This window comes from Sus scrofa, chromosome 8 (assembly GCF_000003025.6).
Source record: "Sus scrofa isolate TJ Tabasco breed Duroc chromosome 8, Sscrofa11.1, whole genome shotgun sequence".
NCBI lineage: Eukaryota > Metazoa > Chordata > Mammalia > Artiodactyla > Suidae > Sus > Sus scrofa.
Window position 1 is genome coordinate 78,578,677 of NC_010450.4, and position 25,646 is coordinate 78,604,322.

General features: G+C 36.2%; 1 protein-coding gene across 6 annotated transcripts in view; it reads left to right on the top strand.

Annotated features, from left to right (window-relative positions):
• The window catches only part of LRBA (LPS responsive beige-like anchor protein), a 710,221-nt gene that overhangs the window by 608,590 nt on the left and 75,985 nt on the right, over positions 1–25,646 (top strand). For all 6 annotated transcript variants that reach the window (XM_021100638.1, XM_021100636.1, XM_021100637.1 and 3 more), the window contains one exon: positions 16,070–16,237. In XM_021100638.1, the coding sequence (XP_020956297.1) occupies positions 16,070–16,237 (168 nt within the window). The remainder of the gene's footprint in view (positions 1–16,069; positions 16,238–25,646) is intronic.

Consider the following 25,646-nt stretch of genomic DNA (forward strand, 5'->3'; position numbering starts at 1 on the left):
TAGGTTACATGTGCTACCACACCGTGGTTGTTCCTGGGCAGCTTGGGAACCTGTTTTGGGGGAGGGTGTGTCGAGGAACATTAGCTCAGCAGGTTCAGAACAACATTGGCCCAATGAATTGATGATTCCTTGTAAAACAGCAGGTAGTAATGCCCCAGTCTTTGTATTTCCCCTCTTTGGAAAATAAAGCGGACTAGACAGTGTGCGGGATTCTTTGGCTCAGTTTGCAGTGTAAGAAAGCTGTATTTTTTACAAAATATGTATTCTTTCTTCCCTTGTCTTAACATTATTCTTTTTTCGTTTTCTCTTCCAAAGCAGCGTACACCATTCATACTTTATACCCGTCTCCCTTACTCAGGAGCCTCTTGCTATAGGAAGAATGATCCCAGAGGACTTTATGAAAAGAAGTATTGACACCAATCAAAAATTATTCGAAGTTTAAGGTTTTCTATGTGAAACATTTTCCCAGCTGGATGGTGTATGATTGACCAGTAAAAATTGTATATATTTAAGATAGACACGTGATGTAAGGTATTTTTAAAGAAGGGGAAAATGTTGAAGTTATTCTTAACGGGTTAGTTCATAGATAACAGTTTTGGGTATTTGATGACATTATTTGGAGGTGGATTGTTGGCATAAACACTAATGCAGACTTCACTAATGCAGAATTCACTAAGAGGTAGGGGAGTAAAGTAAATTAGTTCTACTTTGAAGCTTTTATTTTCTTCCCCTTTCAAAATGAATGGGAAGGCCCTTGAATGAAAGCTGCTTTTCATTAGTGCTACCAAATACCTACTTGAAAGAGTTGAGTTCTAACTGAACACCCACACAAGAGAAAGGGAAAGCTTCCTTTTTCTACTGGAGGACCATCAGCTAAATAGCTCTTGGCTTCTCTTTTCCAATCAGGTGGTTTCACATCAGAGTTAATTACTGCAGTCATTTATTCTAATCACCCGCCTCTTATGGCTAGCTGCATTCTGTCATGGGGTGGCATCGTTTGAAGCCAGTTAAGTTTGAAAACCACTGCAGGGTACTTGAGGCTCATTAGTGAGGCCTATCCATGCCTGGCTTTGGATTTGCTCCCTGATTAACTCTGCATCTCTCTGCCTTGCTTCCCCCTCCCACCACCCACCGGCCCCCACTCCTCAATGCGGTTGCTCTAAAGAGGAATGTTTCAGTTAACTCTTGCCTTGCTGTGCGCCTTCTCACCTGCATATTTAAGAAAAAAATTAAATGCTTTAACTGCTCATAGTCAGTGGGATAGAGTCTGGCCTTATACCTGCAACCTTTGGGTTGAAGTGAACTGCAAAGGTAGACGTTCTGTAAAGAAGAGTTATATTTATGAACAACAAAGGAGGAAAATGGTGGTCTCTCAGAATGAATACATCTATACGCTTGATCTAATTCTCCTAACCTAATAAAGGTAGTGATTCCAACTCTGATTTTATCGTATTCTAGTGTCTTACCATCTTATCATAGCAGTTACCTGAAAAGTTTAAAAAATGTCTCGAAGCTGCTCTATTCCTTTGACATTATTGTTTGTCATTAGAGTAGTTTAATTTAAAAATGTTTGCCAAGTGGCACGTTTAAGAGAGATTAAAATCACAAAAGCTAATAATATTTGTGCTATATTTTTTAAAAAAGAAAAGAAAAACGTGGAATCAGTGTCCTGAGCAGATAGTTTGAGACAATGTTATTACGTGAAAGTATTTCAGACATTTTCTAAAAATTAGCAAAAACATGTAGCAAGTTTAGTAGTTAAATGAAAGTGTTTAAGTAGGAAATGAGAGACATTTTCTTTTGCACGGTAGTTTGATTTATAGAAATCTCAGATAGTTTGTGTCAAAACAAAATATGATGCACATTAAAATATATGAAATCACATTTTTTAAGTTGCTAATATTCACAGTAGTTCAGAAATTAGCAGAATGAACTCTTGTTAATTTTCAGACCAAAACAGTTTAATGGATTGCTTCTTTATTAAGGGTCTTTGCACTTAGTGAATAATATGTTACTAAAAGGATGGTTTTTTAAAATTTGATTTTAAAAATCTCCTAGTGAATATAGAACTAAATTAGTGAAAAAGGAGCCTAGAATATAATTCTGGACTCACCTCTCAATATTTATTGAGTGTTTACTGTGTGCCCAGTTCCAAGGATGAGATACAATCTCCGCCTTCCAGGAATTCAGCTACTAGCGAGGAAGGTAGAAAAATCAACTGTAATACAAGATGAAAGTTTTCATTTTGAAAGGCAGGTGTAAAAGTGAAAACCAATTGGAAAAACAATAAGATCTGTAAATAAAGCCTCCAGGTGGACATGGCACATCAGATTTAGTGTATACTCAGTAATATTATTAACTAGTATTGCCAAATGTTGTGTATATATGCATATATATGTGAACCCATTAAAAATCATTCTTGGTACAAAATCATTCCATAGTTTTACAATTTACATAATGCAGCTTCAGCATATACCATTCCACTTCAGAATTTTTCTGAAGGATATGTAGTAACCTGGCTTCAGGAGTCAGATCTGGGTTCAGGTTGCAACTCGGACATTTGCTAGCTACGTGACACCAATCAATTTGCTTAGCGTTCTTAGCCTCATTTGTAAAACAGGGTTTTTTTTAAATGTAGTGCTTGTCTCATAGGTTTACTGTGACCAATTAAATAAAATAAACATGTAAAACATTTAGCATAAAACTCGGCACATTATAAGCAGTCACGAAATGTTAAGTGCTGACATGATAGTTATGATGCTGTTTAGTTAGTCAGTGAATTTCTTCCAGGTTGTTCTTCAGACAAATTTTCCTTGAATAATATATTGTCTTTCTAGAGGCTTTGTCAATTTTATCAATGACATTATTTGCATCCATCTGCCTGAGACTGTTCAAGAGAAAATAAAACATGAAAGATGATTCCATAATATACACTTTTTCTTTTTTCCATATAATCAGCCTATCCTAAATTTGCCTGTGTGGTTAGCAAACTGTAGACAACACATTGGTAATGGCTAGTAATCACAGAAATTCTTCACATTTTCTAAAACTCTGCCAAATTATCACAGTATCAACTGGATAAAGTTTCCATGGTCAATTTCATGCTTCTTACATAATGCTTTAAGATCATAGTCCCTCAGCATAGACACTGAATTGTGCTAAATCACAAGAATTTCTTAAATGCCATTCATTCATTCAACAGATGTTTATTAGGGGCCTACTGGGTAATTAGGTTGGTGATCACAAAATTGGAAGAATATGACACCTGCCCTTTGAGGCTGTCATTATGAAGATCAAACAGACATGACAGTAACTAATTAGAGAAATAGAAAAAGTGATGTGTTTATTTATTCGTTCAACAAATATTTTGTGAGTGCCTACTACTTATCAGTCTTTGGGAATATAGCAATGAGGACAGCCTAGGACCTGCCCTTTTAGACCTTATTGTTTAGTGAGGAAGATGGATAATAAATACGAAACTAAACAAATATATAATTTGTGACAATATATTCTGTAATATAACAAGTAATATAATACTTGTGGTGTGTACCACAAAGAAAAAATACAGGCTACCACTAAAGCATTTAACATTTTATTTATATGTTTGTGTGTGTAATTTTTTAATATTAATTTTATTAAGATATAATTGACATAACATTATATTACTTTCAGTTGTACAGCAAAGTGATTCAATATTTGTATATTTTTGAAATGATCACAAGTGTAGTTAACATCTGTCACCATGCATAGTTACCTTTTTTTTTTCCACTCCGAGACCAAAAGGAAATGCCTTATTTTACTTCTTTGGAAAGGTTGTGGAAGGCTTAACCTAAGAAACTGCATTTGATCTTACTCTTTAAGAATGAGTAGTAGTTTGCCAGGGTGGGAAGCAAGATGATAGGAAAGGCATTACAGAGACACAAAGCAGTGTGAACAAAGATGTTGATGTTATTATAGCGCATACATGAGCTCAACTTAACTCGGAAAGTAGATGATGTGTGGAAGAGTGCTGTGAGCAATACCTGTGGAAAGAGATTATGTGAACAATCCTTAGTGCCTTGTAAGCCAGATGGACTTTTTTCTTTGGGGTAGTGGGGCCCAAAAGGTGGTTGCCAGACCAGGAGCATCAGTCTTACCTGAGAACTTGTTAAAAAGGTGAATCTTGAGCTCAGCTCCAGATCTACAGAAATAGAAGTTCTCTAGATAGGAGCCTTGCCTTCTGTCTGTTAACAAGTCCTCCAGGTGATTTTAGTGGCTGTTGGAGCTCCCTTGCTTTAGAGAAAGAAGGACTACTGAAAAGTTCTAGGGAGAATCCTAACTTGGTCAGGTTTTAGAAAGGAGTTAGGTAGGAATTGACTTTAGAGATAAAGAAAACAGTTTGGATAGTGTTCGAATAATTGAGCCAAGAAATAAGGAAGCACAGAACCAAGATAGTCACAGTGGAAGGAAAAGAAAAAACAAATTTGAACACTATTTTGGAGGCTTACTATCTGATTAGATAATGTTTTGGAGGAAGAGGAAAAGGAGTAGTCAAGATGATTGACCTGTTTCTAAATTGGTTGACTGAAGTCTACTCCTATAATCAAAAGAAGCAAGAAAGTAAGTTTAAGAGGAAAGATTATCATTTTTTGGATATATTGGGTTTGAGTTACCTGAGGCACAGCAAAAGAAGTAGTGATGTTTTGGACTTGAAACTCTGGACATGGTCAAAATCATCAATTGAGGTAGTTGAAGTCTGGCTCATCTAGTCTGAGTTATATCAGAAACCAGGGTCTGGGAATGAGTCATGAGGAGAACGAACACTGAAGATGTCAACAGAGGAAAAAGACCTTCCATCAGAAAGTGAGAAGGAGAATTGGGACTCTAGTAAGAAAATCTGGAGGGACATTATCAAGGAAGCTTAGACAGATAGGGTTAGAAACAGAAATGCCATAATGCTGAGAGGGGGAGTGAGGAAAGAAAAGCAGACATTGGATTTTGACAGATGGAGGTGTAAATTTAGCAAAAACATTTCAAAATATTTTGTAATAACCTATAAGGGAAAATAATCTGAAAAAGAATATATACATTTCTGTCTATCTATCCATCTATCTATATCTGAATCACTGTGCTGTCTGTACACCTGAAACTAACACGACATTGACATTGTAAATCAGTTAACTATACTTCATTAATTAATAAATGACTAGATAAACAAAATGTTAATAATACAGATTAAACTTGAAAATGTGTTTGCCTATAGCCGTGGCATTGTGAATAGCACAAAAAACTGAGAAAATACTCTTCTGGTATTTGAAATCCAGTATCTGATTCAGCAAAGCAGTTGCTCACTCACAAAATACTATCACTCACCATTCATGTAGGAACTACATGCATTCATAATTTGGAACCTTACATTTTCTGTGGATACAAAGGTTGGGCAAATATCAATAAAAGCATTTTGTGAGGAAAAGAAAGAAAGTGAAAGAGAGGTAAAGAATCATAAATAACAAATTTACTTAAATATTTCAAGAAGTTTAGATTATTGATCTTTTATTGCCTGTGTATTCATGGCTACACAAAAATAATTAAACAAGATTGACTCCGTTAATTAGTCTTTATTCCATTGATAATTCAGAAAGAATCAGACCTATAATTTATTGTTGTTTAAAGAATCATTGTCTGTTACTATAAATGTTATGGGATTTCGAGGAGTAGGAAACAGGCTACTTCCATCTGCTATTAAAACGAGATGATTCTTATGATATCTATGAACATATTCATGTTGTCTACAGATTTCATGTATCTGACTTTCAGCAAACATTAACTTCCCTATACTAAATTGTAGTCCATGGCTATATGTTCTTAAAGTACACAGCCAATACAGCTGAGTAGATAATATGTAAGAATTCCAACCAAGGACTCTTAAGGATGGAGAGTTTACAGATGACATCGTAATTGATAAAATTAGCCCTTTACCTTTATTATTAGAGTAGTCATAGCACCATGCTTTGAATGCCGACGCATTTCTTCCAGAGATTTGTAAATGGCTAAAGACTATACGTTGCAAAACATTATGTCTATTTCACAATAGAAGATATTCTATTTCTGCTGTCACTTCCTAAAATAGAGCCATTGTTCATGGCACCAAGAATTGTAATGACCACTTCAGAACCCCATCAGAGGTCATTTTGTAGTCTGCAGGTGCTATGTGCTTTATAAGGTTTATCTTTATTTTCAGTAGGGAAAGCTGTATTTTTTAAAAGGGTTAAATATTGTTAATTCCTGAATTCTGTCTTATGTCAAAATGCTATAAAATCTACATGCAGATTCAGTGTTTGGGACTAAATAAAGCTTCACTGCCTAATGTTGTAACCACTAGTCATGTGTAGCTATCAATCACTTGAAATGTGGCCAATCTACATTGAGATGTGCTGTACATTATGAGTGTAAAATGTATACCAGATCCTAAGATTTTATAGAAAATAACATTGATGTATGTTTAAATACTTTTATCAATTATACTCTTAAAATTAATTTTACCTGCTTAATAATTTTTAAAATGTGTCCATGAGAAAATTTTAAATTACATGTGTGGCTTGCATTATATTCCTATTGGATCTTACTGGTATACAGTCTTGATGATTATTTTGTTACCCAGGATTTTTTCTGGCTCAAACATCTCAGTACTGAGCATGAACATATTTTAATATTGAAGTAGTATACGAATTTCTATTATAATTAGTAGCCTTACCACCAAAAAAAAGCTTAGGCTTAAATTCAAATCTATAAAAGAAAGTTCAAAATATTAATACTAAGTTCAAAACTCACTTGATCTTTTACCATGTAGCCTGTTCCTTCCCCAGTATGATGAAGGTCCAAACCTGAAATCTGGGTGCCATCCTGAGCTCCCATTCCTTCATCTTTCACGTAGATAATCAGTTGGTGATATAAGTAATAACATATCTTAAATCTTTCTGAAATCTGTTCCCTCTTCTCACTCCCCACTGCTATTTTCTTGATTGGGATTCTCAGTACCTCTCATGTAAGCTGGGTTTTTGTGTTTGTTTGTTTTGTCTTTTTAGGGCCCCACCCACAGCATATGGAAGTTCCCAGGCTAGGGGTCGAATCAGAGCTGTAGCTGCAGGCCTTTGCCACAGCTACAGCAACGCCAGATCCAAGCCACGTCTGTGACCTACACCACAGCTCACAGCAACACCAGATCCTTAACCCACTGAGTGAGGCCAGGGATCAAACCTTCGTGCTCATAATCAGATTCATTTCTGCTGAGCCAGGACGGGATCTCCTCATGTAAGCTATTAAAATCATCTTACAGATGACTTTTTGCCTCCTGCCCTCCCTCCAAAGGAATATATCATCTCATTATTCCTAGAATCTGGCATAGAACACTCATAGCGAGCACTCAGTAAAGGTTTGTTGATTGAATGGATGACAGAGCTGCTGATATTAATCAAAAGTTGCGGAATGAAGAAAGACTTTCGGCTCTGCATAATGAATGTGTATACAATTGCACACACAAAGTAAGCACAGATGTAATTCTCTGGCTGAACTTGTCAATGCTTTAAAAAATATTTAGCAACATTTGCATTCATATTCTTTAGATCAGGTTTTTCTTTATTGGCTCTTCTTGGAAGTGGTGATATAATAAGTGTTCTATTTTGCCAAGGATTTTGATTTGCCAGTATAGGTTTATGGCAGTCAGTCCAGGAAGCATTGGTGCCATGAAGACAGCTCCTTGTTTTTATCTGGCGTCCCTATGGGATTAAACTACATCTGGCAATAAGTAGGGATTCTGCTCTGGCCATCTTCAAAGGCATGAGACTGCTAGTATTTATCAGATCTATGTGGATAAGCAAATGGGAAGGGATTAAATATTTTTGGTTTTATTTTCCTTCTTTTAATAACTGACTATAAAATAAAACCTCCAAAAGTTCATACAGCAAATTAATATATTTTTCTATGATTGTCGAAGAGGAACCGTATTCTTTTTTGCTATACCTAGGCAGATAGTTAAGAATTTGAGATTAATATTTTAATTACTGAAGTGTATATTTTTATAACAGTTATCTGAGCATCACAGCAATTTACCATGCTCAAAATTAATTTTCTAGGAATACTTTACTAAAGGGTGAAGCTCTCAGTACAGTGGTTGTAAACATTTTGACATCCTTAGGTAGCTGGGTATTGTGATAGGCATTTGAGGGCTTTTGTTGCCATTTAGACCGTGTGGGAAAGTTTATGCAGAATTTCTTTCCCAGGAAAATCTTGAACCTGACTTAGGGAAGGCCACCACCCCCTTCCAAGTGAAGGTGGGTTTGCCTTGCATAGAGACTTGTTCCTGACTTTCTCCTTGTGCTCTTCACAGGTTGAAAAAACCACGAGGCTCATGACTCGGTTTCACTATTGTTGAGACCTGGGGCCTTGCATATTCACTGACAAAATAAAATGGCTGCATTCCAGGTACTTGTCACGGAGTGTAGCCCAGAATTTACCCTCCAGAGCCTCACCTAAGAGAAATAATGTTTATGCAGGATTGCCTGAGGAATATGTAGTCTCTCCATTTGTCTGTACTTTCATTCTATCCTAGGATTAAGTCAGTCCCTCCGAGAGCCACATACCTGGATTCCATCATATTGCCAGGGGAGGAATTTCTTATCTCAGGAATAGAAATAATGTGTTTTTCTAGGCCATCTGGTTTGTTTTTACATTGTAGTCACTTTTGACTCTTGTAAGTGTTCGTGTTTCTTTCTTTATGTTGCCTGCTGGAAAGCTGAATGCCAAATGCGTGGCACACCTCTAACAAGTCTGTAGAATCCCATGGCGTGATTTTTATGTACTTCCTATCCTGATTTTTGCATTGCCTTACTTATGTTAAATTTATTTAATCTTAATGCATATAGTCATGAGCTCTATGAATTATTTTAAAAATGGAAAACAAATAATAAAATGGATGGGTATATCTGTTCTTTAATTGTAGTTGTTCTTTATTGTTACTTAATAGATTTTTTTTTTTAAAGCTCCATCTCCCTATATGTGTGTTATACTACAGCTAGTCTAACATATCTGCATATTGTGAATTCCTGGATTTTAGATTAAGAGTGACCTAAGGTTGAAATGTTAATTAAATGTTTTAATGTTCTGTAGCCCTAAAGAAAATAGTTGGATAAAATGTCAGCATATACGACTATTTTAAACATTAGGAAAAAATCATCTCTCTGAAAAGGAGGGTAATTGTACAAGTTTGCCTAATCCTTTTGATCTTGGCGCACAGCAATACAGACTTCAGCTGAGATTAAAACTATGAATTTCAAAGGAAACATGGCCTTCAGTGTGTAAAATATATAACAGCTGGTTGACTACTCCATTTAAAACTGCACAATAACAATCGTAGACAGAATGATTCTCCTGCCAAAAGATGCGTGGGTGCTTGATGGTTATATCAAGATATGATACTAACTCACACTTTTCCTTAGTAATGGTATAAATGTAGAAATGAAGTGTGCTGCTGGCTCCAAAATTCCTCTTCTGCCCAGCAGTTCAAGGGCAGTTTAGAAGTACAGAACTCCCCCAGCAATTTCTCTATCTGCCTTTCAGTCTGAACCTCAATGTGGTGTTGACTAAATTTCATTCTCTTACACTGTCAGATGTAATTTTTATTCTTAGCATCACACGATTTTTTTCCTCTAAATCCTTGCTCCTCCTCCCCCACCCCCACCTGGGCATTCACGACTTATTCTTCTTAATGTCACAGCATCACACATATTTTAAGCCACCCTCCCAAGTTAAACTTTTCTTTGTAAATAAATAAAATTTATTTCACATTTTTGTTACATTAAGGTTAATATCTGAATTCTGAATGTGATGTATTTGTAATCAGTATGGGAGAATGTTAAGCTCGTGTTAGTACCTTAGTTAGGTACTTCAGTATTTTCACTGCTGTTTTTCATCTGAACAAATAATCCTTAAATAGGTTAATTAATGCATTTTTTAAAAAAGGGATTAATATGAATTTGTCACTTATGGGAAAATCTGGTTTGGAAAGCGTATTCACATTCTGAATCTGTGTCTGCCCAATATGGGAAAAAATGTTTTTTCTGTGGCTTTTGTTTCTGGAAAATTTTGATAAAACAGCAATTTTTCTTTTCAATTTTTTCAGTTTACTTCAAACAGGAAATTATAGGTAAATAAAAAATTTGTTTAAGTTACTTGGGTCCATCACAAATTCAGAGCCAGCATTTAAGGAGTTAATGTATCTTATTAAGGGGACAGGAAATCTGGCAACTATTGCAGAAACTAGACCTAATGGTGCACACAAACAATTTGTCAGTCTTCTTAAATGTGAATAGCTTTCCGCAAAGTGGCTGCTCTTGCTTTGTTTGAACAGGCTAAACTTTTCCTTTTTGGACTTTAAATCTTAGAAGTGAAATGTGATCCACATATTCAATCAAAATCATTTAATTCAAAGCATATTTTGATTGGAACAAAGTTGACATGGAAAGAAACTCTAGAATAAAAAAGTTGAAAGGACTTTATATCATATATTTAGCAGGAAAATTTGAAACAGTTCTAATTAGGCTGAAAAAAACAGCTTTCTTCAATGTAAATTACAAAGGTCATATATCAATGTTAAGGAAACATTACCACTAGTGTTTGAAATCCAGCACATGCAAACATAACAGACTAGTTCATTTTAAATCTGAGTGTGTATGTGTGTGTGTATTATAAGAAGAAGGCTGTATTACATGTATTTAAAATAAAAAAATACTTAAAATTCTGAGTTCATCGTTGTATATTACATTTTTGCCAATCCAAACATTAACTCCTTTGAAACTTATTACTATCTTCACTCAAGTGAATTAAGGCTCTTAATTATAAGCACAGAAAGTTACAAAACTAAATTTTATACATTCTTCCATTAAAATATGATGAAATGCATCTTACAATTAAATGTATATCAAGTCAGAAGGGTTAGGCAGTGATTTTTATTTTCTTATTTGAAGCTTAGAGCTATGGAATTCTCTATCTTGGAGCTGAACAGCACCTTCTCAAAGCCTGGGAGTGGGAGTGGTGGTGCAGAAATGTGTGTCTGAGCTGCACAAATCTTTTTTCCTTCTGATTATGCAATTATTTCTATACTTAAAAGTTTGTAAACAATATTTGATTTACTTGATTTTTTATGAAATTATCTATCTATAGAGATCAGTAGCCTTTTTTTAGTTGCTTTTTTAAAATGGTATGGTATGAGAAGATTTAGCAAAAGTACAACTAAATATTATCATTAATCTGGGAAAACAAGTAGGAGAAATATAAAAAAAACACAATTAAGGTTTCCTGGTCTTGAGGTAAAAAAATTATATACTAATTTCTTTTGTTAATTGAAATTGATTTTCCTGATTTTATGTAATATTTACATTAGGGAAATATAATTGCTAGAGTATTTCTAAAGCAAGCTTAGATTCCTGAACACCTGACTAATGCTTTTTATTTTAGAATTTTCATTCTCAAGTAGCTCAGAATTTCTTGGGAAAAGCAAACTATTTCTACATCAGTTATCATTTTATTTGATGTCACCGTAAGAAGCAAAAATAATTTGATACATTTTTAATCAATAAATAATTCATTTCCTTAATGGGTTGGTTTCAGGAAAACATAGATTGCAATCTTTCAATGAGATTTATTGTTAGCCACATATACATATATGTTATAATTATTTCTGACACAGGGTTACACAAATGAGTTATTTATGAATAATTTACTATTTTCTTTATAATATTAAAGCTTTAATTTGTTGATGTTCTGCATGTGGACCAAACAAATGAAAGTTACTAATAAGTGTTTGTATTTGACATCTGTATACTGTACTTTTTAGCATATCTCCAGTGTTTTAGTCTCTGCTTAATAGATCTCATTAAAAAAACAGATATCAGCCCCAAGACAGTTTGTCAAGACTAATATGAGTCCCCCTGGACTGGATTGACAATTTGTGTGAGGCTTCATATGATAGTCTTTTCATAGTCTTATTTGAACCTTAACAATTGAACATTAGTCACTGATTTATTTTATAATAACTCAGATGAGTTGAATATTATTGTATTGTGTTGGACATTTTAGTGGATTTTCTTTTTTACAAATTTTACTCAGAGCACACATTGGATATAAATGATGTATTGAGCCTGCTAGGGGAGTACTAACAATTGATTGGTTAGGTTTGAGAGCAGCCTGGGAAGAACGTTACTATCCCCTAGCTGCAAACCGTATTTAACTCCCGTCTTAATGAGGACTGTCTGTCTAAAGGCTTTGAAAAACCTCAGATGCCTAGCATTCCACTGGCATGTTTTTATTTTTGTGTGTGTGTGGCTAAAAATGTGCGTATAAGTAAGTCTTTATCCAAAGAGTATTTTTAAAAATCTTTACCTGTGAAAGGGGAATTAAAGAAATTTTAATTGATGTTTTTTGAACCTCAAAAACAGAAGTTATAAAATGTATTCCCAGGGTATTCCATTCTGAATTATTTGTATTTTTTTTTTTTACCCTCAATAATTTCCTCCCACTTGTCCTTATACTGCTTCCTTCAAGTCTTTAAATCAGTGCCTTTGTTTATTATTGTATACTTTGGGTTAGGCAGTTGTCATTCACTGGCATCTAAAGGGTGTTAAAGTACCGAACTGACTTTGTACTGAAGTGATTTTTAAACTTTTGGAATTCCTGTACATCCATAGCAGTGGTTCTTGTGGATCCCTTTTTAAAACTCTGAGATATTACAAGAAATTATTGAAGACCGCTGAGATTTTTAGTTTAGTTTTTTTTAAATGAATTTAAAGTTTATTCATGAAAGTGATATGTTTTTCAAATTCCGGAAGAGATTTTGCCAGTAATTCAGTGAATTCCTGGCCAACTCCTTAAAGATTGACTAGTATAACAGGGTAAGGGGAGGCTTGAACCAGGCAACTATGGCCATTTGTGTGTGTGTGTGTGTGTGTGTGTGTGTGTGTGTAGTGTAGAGTGTGTGTATGTAGCATAGTGTAATCGCAGAGTGTCTTCATTTCAGAATTTTTGCTTAACGTTCTGATGTGGTATCAAGATGTAATGGGTTTAAGCATCTAAGTCTAACCTACTTCACCATTTTGAATGTGCATAAAGAAGTAATCAACATTAGGGAGACTCACAATTCTTTGTTTGATGACACATAAAATAAAATTGCCCTAGTTTTTAGAGCCTTAATATTGAGAAAATTCGTTTGCACTTCGTTATTTGCTGAGCCTTCTAGAATTTTATAGTCTCAAATCACAACACCATGGACACTCAGGAGACTCCTGACTGTTTTATCTTATTAAACAATTTTGAAATCATTAATTTTTAATTAGCTTAGATGCAGGGTTTCCTTTTATCGTTTCAATAGTGTGTGTATATGAACTAAACGTTTTTTTTTATTTAAACTACTGTCGAGAGTATTATTTACATAAATAAGTGTAGGTTCTTTCTTAGAGTACATACTGTGAGCTTGCTTCATGTAGTCACACCTTTTTTGTAGACTCAGATATTACACGTGAATCTATTGTAGGAGAGCTTTTCAGCAGTTTATTAACTCAGATTTTGAACAATCGAAAAGGATGTAAGCTCAAAGATATGTATAGGTCCGTCCCTGATTGAAAGTTCTAATTAAGTGAATCGGAGAAAATTAACTGAAATTAGCTGTCAGAAAGTCACATTTAAATGAGTGATGAGCTAGTCTGGCAGTAAACATTTAAATGATATAAATTGCCATTTAAGTGTATGGTTTAATGTTTGTCATGCATTAATGTGACATGAGACTGCAGTGACAATCAAGCAGCTTGCTCTAATTTGAACATATTTAGGGCTTTTGTGTAGAGTGCACTGCACACAAATTAAGACAATTGCTGTTTTTATGTGTCACTTTAAACATGTCCCCCCCCACCTCCATCACTATCCAAGGCCTAAGTTAATGAAACAAACGTATCATTTTTTGTGTGCAACTTACATTAATAGTTCCTGGATTTGGGGATTAATTTTAAATCCATGTGCTTAAAATAGACATTTACCTAAAGTTATTACAATCCCTTCTCTTCTTATTTCAAATAAAATATAAAGCAGTTTTATGTTCTCTTAGATTGTTTACTAAATTTATAAATATAATGAGTTTCATAAGAGATGTTTTAAACAGTAACTTCCGCAGTTGAAACTAGCTAAATATTTTTCAGGCATATTTCATTTCAAGTGTACTTTGGAATATGAGAATTGCATAGAGTTTTATTTACAGAATTTTTTTACACTTTATGGTATATGACATATCATGAAGCCATGTTAAATATCGCTAATTAAAGGGAATATATTGTTTGAATTTAGCCATAAACAATTTTGTTATTTGTAGGCACTTAGTTTAATAAAGCACGTATTTACCCACGTGTATACCTGTGAACTAACAGGCACATCTTTTGTCACAAGATGAGTTATATCTTACTGGCTGCTTGCTATAGAAGTTAGTCAATTTTGTTTTAAAACCAACAGACTCCTTTTTTATAATGTTAATAACATAGCAGTAAACCACACACAAAGTACATCACAGTCATACATTTATGAGTCTAAAAACAAGAATCCCGATGAGATACATTTTGTGATATAACTTGATATACCTCAAAGAAAGCTTCAGAGTTTGAGAGCTCTGTGATTTGAATATCATTCCTTATTGTTTGCCCACAGTACTAAGCTTTTATGTTGGAATAATTTTTAGCATGAAATAATATGAATACTTCTCTGAAAAAAACAAATCTCTAGTTGTTAAAACTCTTTAGCATTTTTATGGATGGAACTAGAGATTCTCAAACTAAGTGAAGTAAATCAGAAAGAGAAAGACAAATACCATATGATATCACTTCTATCTGGAATCTAATATATGGCACAAATGAACCCATCTATAGAAAAGAAACAAACTCATGGACATGGAGAACAGACATGTGTTTGCCAAGGAGGGGGAGGGGAGTGGGCTGGACTGGGAATTTGGGGTGAGTAGATACAAACTATTGCTTTGGAGTAGATAAGCAATGAGGTCCTGCTGTATAGCACAGGGAACTATGTCTAGTCACTTGTGATGGAACATGATGGAGGATAATGTGAGAAAAAGAATGCTAGTGAGCACTTTGGTGTCACTTTGCTGTCCAGCGGAAATTGACAGAACATTATAAATCAACTATAGTAAAAAAATAAAAAATCTTAAAGAAAAACCTCTGGTCCTTGCTGTCCAGCGGAAATTGACAGAACATTATAAATCAACTATAGTAAAAAAATAAAAAATCTTAAAGAAAAACCTCTTTAGCATTTTTGACTTTATTAAGGTCAACAAATATTTATTGGTACCTGTTGTGTTTTAGGTACAGTGCTTGTAGCTGGGAATGTAATAATGAACTAGAAGTAGATCTTGAGCCCAGCATTTCCACTGAACACTTGATGATAATCATTCATTATTTATTAGACGCTGTTATTTGAATAGCTTCAAATATTTGGTCTGATTTGATGTTAATACATAGAAAAATAATTCAGTGATTATAAGTATTCCCTCCCAAGATCTAATCCGTTGGGGTAAATTCTCCATTGACATAACTAAATAACTTGGTTATAGTTCTTGCAGTAGACCACACAATGTTTTAATTCTAGAAAAATTATAGATATTTCAAGTGAATAGTAAATATTTAATATTTTCACATTTGCTATTCCAAGATGGCCTTTATATTGTATGACCCTCTTTCTTTGAAACATAAATTGAATACCTGTCAGGCCCTGAGGTACAAATGTGACCAAAATGGACCCAACCTGGTGCTCATAGTGCTTGCAGCACAGTAGACTAACACTGAAATACAAGACATCTATTGTAATACAGTGTAGCAAATGCTGGAAAGTCTCTAATTATAAAAAGAGCAAAGTCTGGTGAAAAACGGGATATCAGAATAAGTCTGTTGACCGTAAATGTTTAGTTAAACTTTATTGCTTGTTCTAACTTCTATATTTTAAAGATAGAATGCAGTGTAAGAACATGATGCATATGCCTCTTTTTCAGGCTCTGGAGAGTGAATTTGTTTCCTGCCAGCTTCACCAATGGATTGATCTCATTTTTGGCTATAAACAGCAAGGACCAGAGGCTGTTCGAGCCCTCAATGTGTTCTATTATCTGACCTATGAAGGAGCTGTCAATCTCAATTCAATATCTGATCCGATATTGAGAGAGGTACGTGATCTAACTGGGTCCAACAGGTATCTTTAGACCAGAAGCTATTAGGTATCATTTTCTCCATGCTTTCCTTTTGCTGCTGATGAAACTGCAACCAGATGGTGAAGTGATGTAAGCAGGGTACCCTTAAGTTAGTGATCTGAACCCAGAACTCTCCAACAAAATGTTTGACTTTTCAGTTCAAGCCCATGAAAGGAATCAATGATCCTTTCAATGATCATATGCATAATTTTTATAACTACTCAATAATTTAAAGAACCAGGAAAATAATAATTCATTAAAGAAATAATATCATTAAGCATAAATCTATTTAAATGATAAAAACACATATTTGCATATAATACACAAGTACATGTAAAACTGCATAGAAGCTCTATAACCGCACAGAAGCTAGTAGTAAGAATGAAAGTTTAGAACTTTCCTGCATCATCAGGCTTGGTGTGGGATGTTACTGAAACTTATTTTAGCTTTGATTTTCTTAAGTAAAACACTTCAAACACAGTTTTAACAAATGCAGTATTCACCACTAAGTTGCTATATAAACCTTGCTTTTTTTAAAGAAGTATTTTAATTTAATTATGTATCTTCCAGCTAACATACATCATACACAAAGATCATAGAACTGAACAGATACCACCTTAAATGTCTGTACAGTTTGAGAAGAGAACCGTGTTTAGGAAACCATGAAATTTTGATTCATAGGGAAAGTTGTATATCACTATAAAGGGCATATTATTTGTAGCAAGTAAGGTTTATCTTTTCACCAGCACTTGATATATTTCCTTATAGTTCTGTTTATGAACTGATCACGTTGACAGTATATGAAGGCACATATTTAAATATATTTGCCACCGTATATTATCACCTGGTTTACCTGCTAGACAAAGCAAGTTAGTTCATAAACAAAAGCGCTATGCCCTCAATGCACATTTATCAAAATTGCACAGGTTTTGAATTGCTATTTTGCGGTTTATTTTAGAGCTGGGTCAGATGAATTCGAAAAGACTTAAAATTTTTCAGTTCTTTGAAGATATTCCTTCCAGGGGGCATTTTATTTTATTAACAACTGACTATTTGACACAAAATACACGTAGGATTCTGTATATGAAATTGAGGTTAGAGCAAACATGCAAATGATGCTACAGAAACAGTGCATAATTTCATTGTTAGAATAGAATTGCATAGGGGTCTATTTACTTTCTTTTTTATTGTTTTAATAGTATTTGAACACTTTTAATAGCACTTTGTCTATTAAATATCCATAATCAGTCTTCAAATATACTACCTGCTTCTATTTTTTTCACATTCCCTTGTAGTAATTATCCATATCTCTGCTTAGCTCTCATATGATATCGGTATAGATTTGGTTTTGTCATATGCTGTTTTACTTAACATATCAGCATATATTATGTTGCTGTAAAATCTGTGCGGTTTTAATTTTGAAATCTGTAATTATTCAATAGAGTTGCTATGAAAATGTACCATTTCTCCCATTGTGAGATCCTGTTTATTTTTTTTAAGGCTTCTCTATCAGTGTGTCCAAGACAATGTAGCTATTCCTTTCCTGTCATTAAAGTTTGTGCAACATATGCATAATAAAGGATAGCCCTCTGTATCTGTGTCATGCTTCTAGTTAAAAAAATGAAACATTCAATCAGCTGGTTGTTTCCTCATCACTCAGGCTAATTGACTCTTTGTTTTTATTCTGGATTGACCCACTCTGCTTCATCAATGATTTACTATGATTTACTATGGGAGTTTCCCATAATGGTATTTACGGTATAATCTAAAAGAACTTTCTATAGTAATGGAAGTGTTCGTTGTGTCCCTGCCCAATACAGCAGCCACTAGTTACAGATGGCTGTTGTGGAGTTGAAATACGGCCAGTGTGACTAAGGAACTGAATGTTTAATTTCATTTAACTTAAGTAGTCACATGTGGCCTGTGGATACTGTATTAGACAGGGAAAATGTAGAAGACTGTTGCATATCTTTGGTTACCAGATTTTCAAACTCCAGATTCAGGACATGTGGTCAGACAGTAGGATGATAAATATTTGTAAAATTAATTTGGTAGAGTATTTGAAATTGGGCATAGTCCATTTAGACATTAGGTAGGGAGTCGACATACATGTAAGCCAAATGGTACTTTTTCTTTCATGTCAACTAACATGATATGACTTCAGATAATGTTTTTTATTGTGGTAAATAGGTATAAAATTTTACCATTTTAACAATTTACGAGTGTATAATTCAGTGGCATTAAGTACATTCACATTGTTATGCAGCCAGCACTACTACCTATCTCCAGAATTTTCATATTTCCAAACTGAAACTCTGTATGCGTTCAACAGTAACTCCTAGAGTTCCTGTCGTGGCTAACAAACCTAACTAGCATCCATAAGGATGCAGCTTCAATCCCTGGCCCCGCTCAGTGGGTCAAGGATCTGGCACTGCCATGAGCTGTGGTGTAGGTCACAGACTCGGTTGGGATCTGCCGTTGCTGTGGCTGTGGTATAGACCCACAGCTGCGTCTCTGATTCAACCCCTAGCCTGGGAACTTTCATGTGCTACAGTCCTAAAAAGACAAAAACAAAACAAAATAGTAACTCCTCATTCCCCCCCAACCTCAGGCCTTGACAACCAGCATTATGCTTTCCATCTCTGGGAATTTAACTATTCTAGATAGCTCAGATAAATGGAATTATACAATATTTGTCCTTTTGTATCTGGCTTATTTTACTAAGGTTTCTCCATGTTATAGCATGCATCGGAATTTCCATCTTTTTCTAAGGCTGATCAATATTCCGTGGTGTATGTGAACCACATTTTGTTTACCCATTCATCTGTCATTTTGGGTTGTTTCTACCTTTTAGCTTTGTGAATAATGCTGCTGTGCACATGAGTATATATACTTAAGTCCCTGCTTTCAATTCTTTGAGATATAGATATCTATCTTATGTATATAGATATAGATACACTTAGAAGCAGAATTGCTGGATTATATGGTAGTCTGTGTTTAACTTTCTGGGGTACCATCATACCAAATAAGTTTTCAGTATTTTTTTTTATGATCAGCATTTGCTCAAGACTATTTCAAACTTTTGCTTTAAGTTCCTTTGACTTCCTTTTCTTCCTCACAATTTCAAGTAATTAATTATTATCAAATTAAACTTTAAATGGAGAGTTTTCCACTCATCACACCCTAGTTTATTTTTGTATCTTATAGTAGATAAACATGTATGTAAGATTCAGCATTCACTCAAAAAACAGGGCCTATTTTGTTTTATGACTGGTGGTACTTGATGTTCTTGAAGAACGTACTGCTTCGTTACTTCGTGTTATTCATATAAATCTATATGATTAATTCACAGTGCTTTCTGAATGTTATTAAATACAATTTTTTAATTACAGCCATTCCGCATTAGAGTGCTAAATCTTGTGACACAATGCAGTGTGATACAGTAGAATAAACAAACTAATAAATAAAGGTGGATTGGATTCCTGGTCCCAGGGCCTACTAGCTGTGTGACTTGAATCGTCCTGAGATTCTGTATGTGGCATTGGTATGATAATGCCCACCTCAAGGAGGATTAGTTGAGATACAATGCACAAAAAGCCTTGGCATGATGCCTGTCCCATTCATAAGTACTCAGAAATGTCGGCCGTTCCCTCATGTTGTGCACTGTTAAACCCTCGGGTTAGAAAACACAACTATAAAAAAGAATTCGAGGAGTTCCCTTTGTCGCTCAGTGGGTTAAGACCTCAACTGGTATCCCTGAGGCTGCTGGTTTGATCTCTGGCCCCACTCAGTGCATTAAAGGATCTGATATTGCCATGAGCTGCAGTGTAGGTTGCAGATGCAGCTCAGATCCGGCGTTGCTGTGGCTGTGGTGTAGGCCTGGAGCTGCAGCTCTGATTTGACCCCTGGCCCAGAAACTTCCATATGCTGCAAGTGAGGCCATTAAAAAAAAAAAAAAAAGGCGAATTACTGATTGCATCATAGAAAGCATCATAAAGTGTTAACACTAGAGAAGTTATTAGGGACTGTTTCCTAGAGGACACATGCAGAGTTCATTGTAAAATGAGGCAAGGAGAAGAGAAAACAAGAAAAGGTCATGAATTAATTTATTTTTTCAACAGCCTTTTCCCCAACCTAAATAATGTAATGAGCTTGAAAGCCAAAGTCCCTGCCCTCCTCGGCCAGCGGTCATTCTTCAGTGGGGAAATAGGGACAAGTAAACAGTTTTAACATTGTGATAAATTCAGCATAGAGATCCGTGTACACGGCCCTTGTGCACAAGCACAGAGGATGAGTGTTAGAAGCAGACTGCCAGAAACCAGGCATTTTTCAGGAAAATGAGAGGCTGGAGCTGTAGAATGAAGGCTGAGTAAGAACATTGGGTAGAGTTGTGAGCAAAGGATATATACACAGAAGAAAGCATGTAAGCCTCCTGCATGGGGGTGAAAGAGATCCTTGCTGGAGAATACATGTGTGCAGTGAACAAGATGATGGGGAAGAGACAGGAGCCAGGCCACAAAGGGCCTTCTGTGCCATCAAAAGTCACTTTAACTGCATTATGAAACAGGCAGTGACATAACCATACATCTGTTTTAGAACGTGTCTCAAAGAAGCCTGAACAAATATGAACTGAAAAGTAACCATTGGATTATCCCAAGAGGCCTTAGAGAAGGAAGCGCACGTGGTAGAGGACTGGGCTGTGAATGGGAGGTAGACAAGGAGGAAAGGAAATCTTTGAAGGGAGAATTTGTGGGTTTTTTTGGGGGGTGTCTTTTCAGAGCCGCACCGGTGGCACATGGCGGTTCCCAGGCTAGGGGTCGGATTGGAGCTACAGCTGCCAGCCTACACCACAGCCACAGCAACGTGGCATCTGAGCTGCAACCTACACCACAGCTCACGGCAACGCCGCATCTTTAACCCACTGAGTGAGGCCACAGATCGAATCCACAACCTCATGGTTCCTAGCCCGATGCGTTTCTGCTGTGCCACGACGGGAACTCCTGAAGGGAGTTTGTCAACTTTGCTTAGTTGACATTTGATACAGTCCGCCCACTTGAAGTGTACAATATACTAGTTTTAATATATTCTCAGAGTTGTACAAGCATCACCACAGTCTAATTTTACAACATTTGGTCACCACAGAAAGAAACCCATACCCACTACCAGTCACTCTAAGGGAGATATTTTTTATAATGAGTAGATAATTGACCATGTTTCTGTGTTAAGTGGAAAGAGCCAAGAAGAGAGAAGCATGTCAAACATACAGGAAAGAAAGCATGTAATAGACTGCAAAGCTCTATGCAGAAAAGAAAAGGAGCAGACTCTCCAGATACAGATAAGCACCGGACAGCAGGGAACACCACTGCCCTATGGTTAAGAGAGCAGGGCAGCCTGGGGACTGGCGTAAGTAAATATGTATGAATGAAGTAGAAAGGCAACAAGATGATGGTGTCTGTACCAAGTCTGAGGTAGTATTGAGAAAATACCTGACACATCAAGTGGCAAGTGCTAAACTGATGCTCAATGATACATAAATTATTACCTCCTTTCCATGTTCTTTTTCTCTGTTCTCAGTGGTGGATGAGATGATGTAGAAAAAGTTGAATAGAGACAGGGTGTGCGTGTGGGGTGGGGTGTGTAATTCTATATGTAGAGAGAGAGATGGGATTTGGCCAATAGTATGGTGGAACATTTAAAAAAGGATGGAAAGTGGAAACGTGGTTGATGAAATTATTAAAGGGCTATTGTTGAAATGGTGGACCTAGGCTGGTTTGGACAAATGACAAAAGGGCTGATAAATGGAAGGGTTTATTTTTCATTAATTGTTCATTTATTCAACAAATTTTCATTTTGTTCAAGGTGCTAAAAATACAGAGATGAGCAAGAATGTCAGTCAAAGCCCCTTCCCTCACGAAGCTCACACTCTAATGAGGGGCACAGAAAATAAACAGTAAAAACTAATTTTAGTTAGTGATGAGTGCTATGAAGAAAAAAGGCTGAGCAACAGGACACAGAATGACCTAGGAGCAGGAGCAGGACAACCTTTCAGAGAGTTTGTGCACAGACTGCCTTTGTCTTTATAAAATGTTTCCTTCTGCACTTGGAAAATGATGTGAATTTATACAAGGAAAGGCAGGGAGGCAGCTCCCGCTGTTCTAACGCCCATAACCCCACTGGCCAGGACAGCCTCCCAGGTCTTGTTAAGTCTTGCTGGTTGTAAAGCTTCCACTGCTGCCTTCTTCTGGTTTATTCCCCACCCCATCTCCAGGCTCTACCATCTTTCCTTCAGAATGTTGTTCTTCTAAGAGGCTTTAACATTTCTGATAGCAGTAAGTTTGTGCATATACTTGGGCTTATATTAAAACATTAGGGAGTTCTCATCATAGCTCAGCTGTAACAAACCCAACTAGTATCCATGAGAACATGGGTTCGATCTCTGGCCTCACTCAATGGATTAAGGATCTGGTGTTGCTGTGAGCTGCGGTGTAGGTCACAGACGCAGCTCAGATCCTGCATTGCTGTGGCTGTGGTGGAGGCCAGCAGTTGCAGCTCCGATTCGACCCCTAGCCTGGGAACTTCCACGTGTCATGGGTGCAGCCCTAAAAAGACAAAATATATATATTTTCCATATATTTACAAGGAAAATCACAATAATTGTACCAGGATAGATTTGTACCTCTCTAGTATTAAAAGCAGACTAGACATGGCTTATTCCTGTTCAGTAGCAATGGTTTTGCTTATTTCTCTTCACTGCTATATATTTGGTTCAGTTTGGAAGACATAGATGCTCACTCAGTCCTGCACAGAGGCAAACTGTCTGCATACAAGTCATGTATTCATTCACCTACTATTTGGGAAAATCTCCATTCCTCTTGAAAAAGTTTTATTCTAGAGGAAATGGTTAATACATATGGTGTAGTAAGTGGTCATAAAAATAATCTCTCTATAAAAAAAGCATTAAACGATACAAATAATAACCATAAGAGGAAGAAGAGTAATCAGAAACAGCCTGCAGCACATTAAACTTTTATGTTGTTTTTAATTTTTAGAAAACAGCTGGCTTATCAATATACAGCTATGCCTGTATTTGCATATATCAACACAATAATGAATTATTTTTCAGGCAATTATGCATTTTTTTAAAAATATCTGTACCTCTGACTAAAGGATATGTTCTTATCTTCAGCTGTTTATTCAAACATCCTGCTTTACTCTTTTTTATTTCTCTATTTCTTTGGGGTACCTTTATTCTTTTCCTTCACCAGTTTTAATCTCCTAAATTTCTTTAGCATTACATATGCTAAAGAAATTTGTCTTATTTATAGACAAATAAATAACAATTGGCTGTTTTCTGATGATTAATTCTGCTGAATTTGGTTTGACTCACCTTTCTCTCTCTCTCTCTCTCTCTCTCTCTTTATTTTTATTTTTTTTTGCTTTTTTAGGGCCGCACTCTCAGCATACTTAAGTTCCCAGGCTAGGGGTCGAATTGGAGCTACAGCTCCTGGCATATGCCACAGCCACAGCAATGACAGATCTAAGCTGCATCTACATCACAGCTCATGGCAATGCCAGATCCCCGACGTAGTGAGTGAGGCAAGGGATCGAACCCCCATCCTCATGGATACTAGTCATATTCCTCTCTACTGCACCACAATGGGAACTTCATCACCTTTTTTCTTTCTACCACTGTTTCAAAACAAACAAATAAACAAACACAACTAAAAACCAAGGAAAGAAGAAATTTAAAAGGAGCGAAAAATTAGGATAATTGAATTTAGAGTCAGATATGAGTAAGAATAAATATTTTAATAACAGAAAAATCCTCCTGAAATCCAAATTTACAAAATAAGTACATGATGAGCTATGAACTTTACAAAGTAATTTTTCTTTTTATAAAAAAATGCTAAGTATTTTCCTTAAATAATTTCTTTAATATATTTAGAATATAATTGTATTCACAGGCATGATTTCTACAACAGTTCTCTATCCTTTCTTAAACCTAGAATTCAGCTGACAGTTATCATATAAATGATATTTGCCTTATCTAAAAGTTGAGAGCTCAGTTAGCCAACCCTTGGTTTAAAATAATTCACTGATGGAATTCTAATAGATCAGAAATACGTGTCTAAAAATTTTATGTATAATGATGTTTCTCTGAGACGTTTACACTACGTATCAGAGCCCAAAGGGGACCGCCAACTCAGATTAAGGCAGTCATAGCCTGGACACAATCCTTAAGAAACGAGGAGTTAAGGAGCTGAAGCTGTAGAACGGGGAGGGGAGCTCAAAGCAGGGAGAGTCGGCCTGGAGGGAAGGAGCACAGAATGTGCCTCTGGTTGTAGCTTGGATCCCATGCTGCTGTGGCTCTGGCGTAGGCTGGCCGATTAGACCCCCAGTCTGGGAACTTCCGTATGCCATGGGTGTGGCCCTAGAAAAAGGCAAAAAGATGAGAAAAGAAAACAGCCCTCCCTGTACCTTCCGCTTGGGAGGGAGGCGGAAGAAGTTGGTGACAAGGAGCGGTTAGGTCGATGAGTCTCCAGAACACATTTGGAAACAGTCGATGCCCCTCTGTCATTAGTCTAAGCCATCGTCACCATCTCTCCCCTGAGTGGCATGAGTGGACCTGGTCACCCTTTTCTCCCTTTAACTACCTCCCTCCCGTCCACTTTCCACAGAACTGCCAAAGGGACATTTTAAAACCATAAATCAGATCACGTCCCTCCTGTGTATAAACTTTGCTATTTCACGTTCAGCGTAGAATAAAATCCCGCCTGATCTCACGGCTCTTCTCATCCTCATTCATGTGTCCTGTGACACTGCCCTTCTTTCTGTTCCCAATCATGTGATGGTTGTCACTGAATGAGCGCCTTTCCGTGACAGCCATTTTCTCTATCGCAGATTTTCATCTACTGGCTCCTTGTCACTAATGCCTTGGCTTGAAGATCATCTCCTCAGCAAGGGCGTGCCTTCTTCATCCATCCAATCTCATATCTTTTATTTTTTGTTTTGTTTTTTTTTTGGTTTGTTTGTTTTTGTCTTTTTGCCATTTCTTGGGCCGCTCCCGCGGCATATGGAGGTTCCCAGGCTAGGGGTCCAATTGGAGCTGTAGCCACCGGCCTACACCACAGCCACAGCAATGCGGGATCCGAGCTGCGTCTGCAACCTACACCACAGCTCACGGCAACACCGGATCCTTAACCCACTGAGCAAGGGCAGGGATCGAACCCACATCTTCATGGATACTAGTCAGGTTCCCTACTGCTGAGCCATGACAGGAACTCCAAATGGGAAAATGCTATTTTATTCAATATGTGATGTTAGCTCACTAATTTTTATAACATGAATTTGGATCCCTATTTCATATCTTAAAGAGAAAGAAATT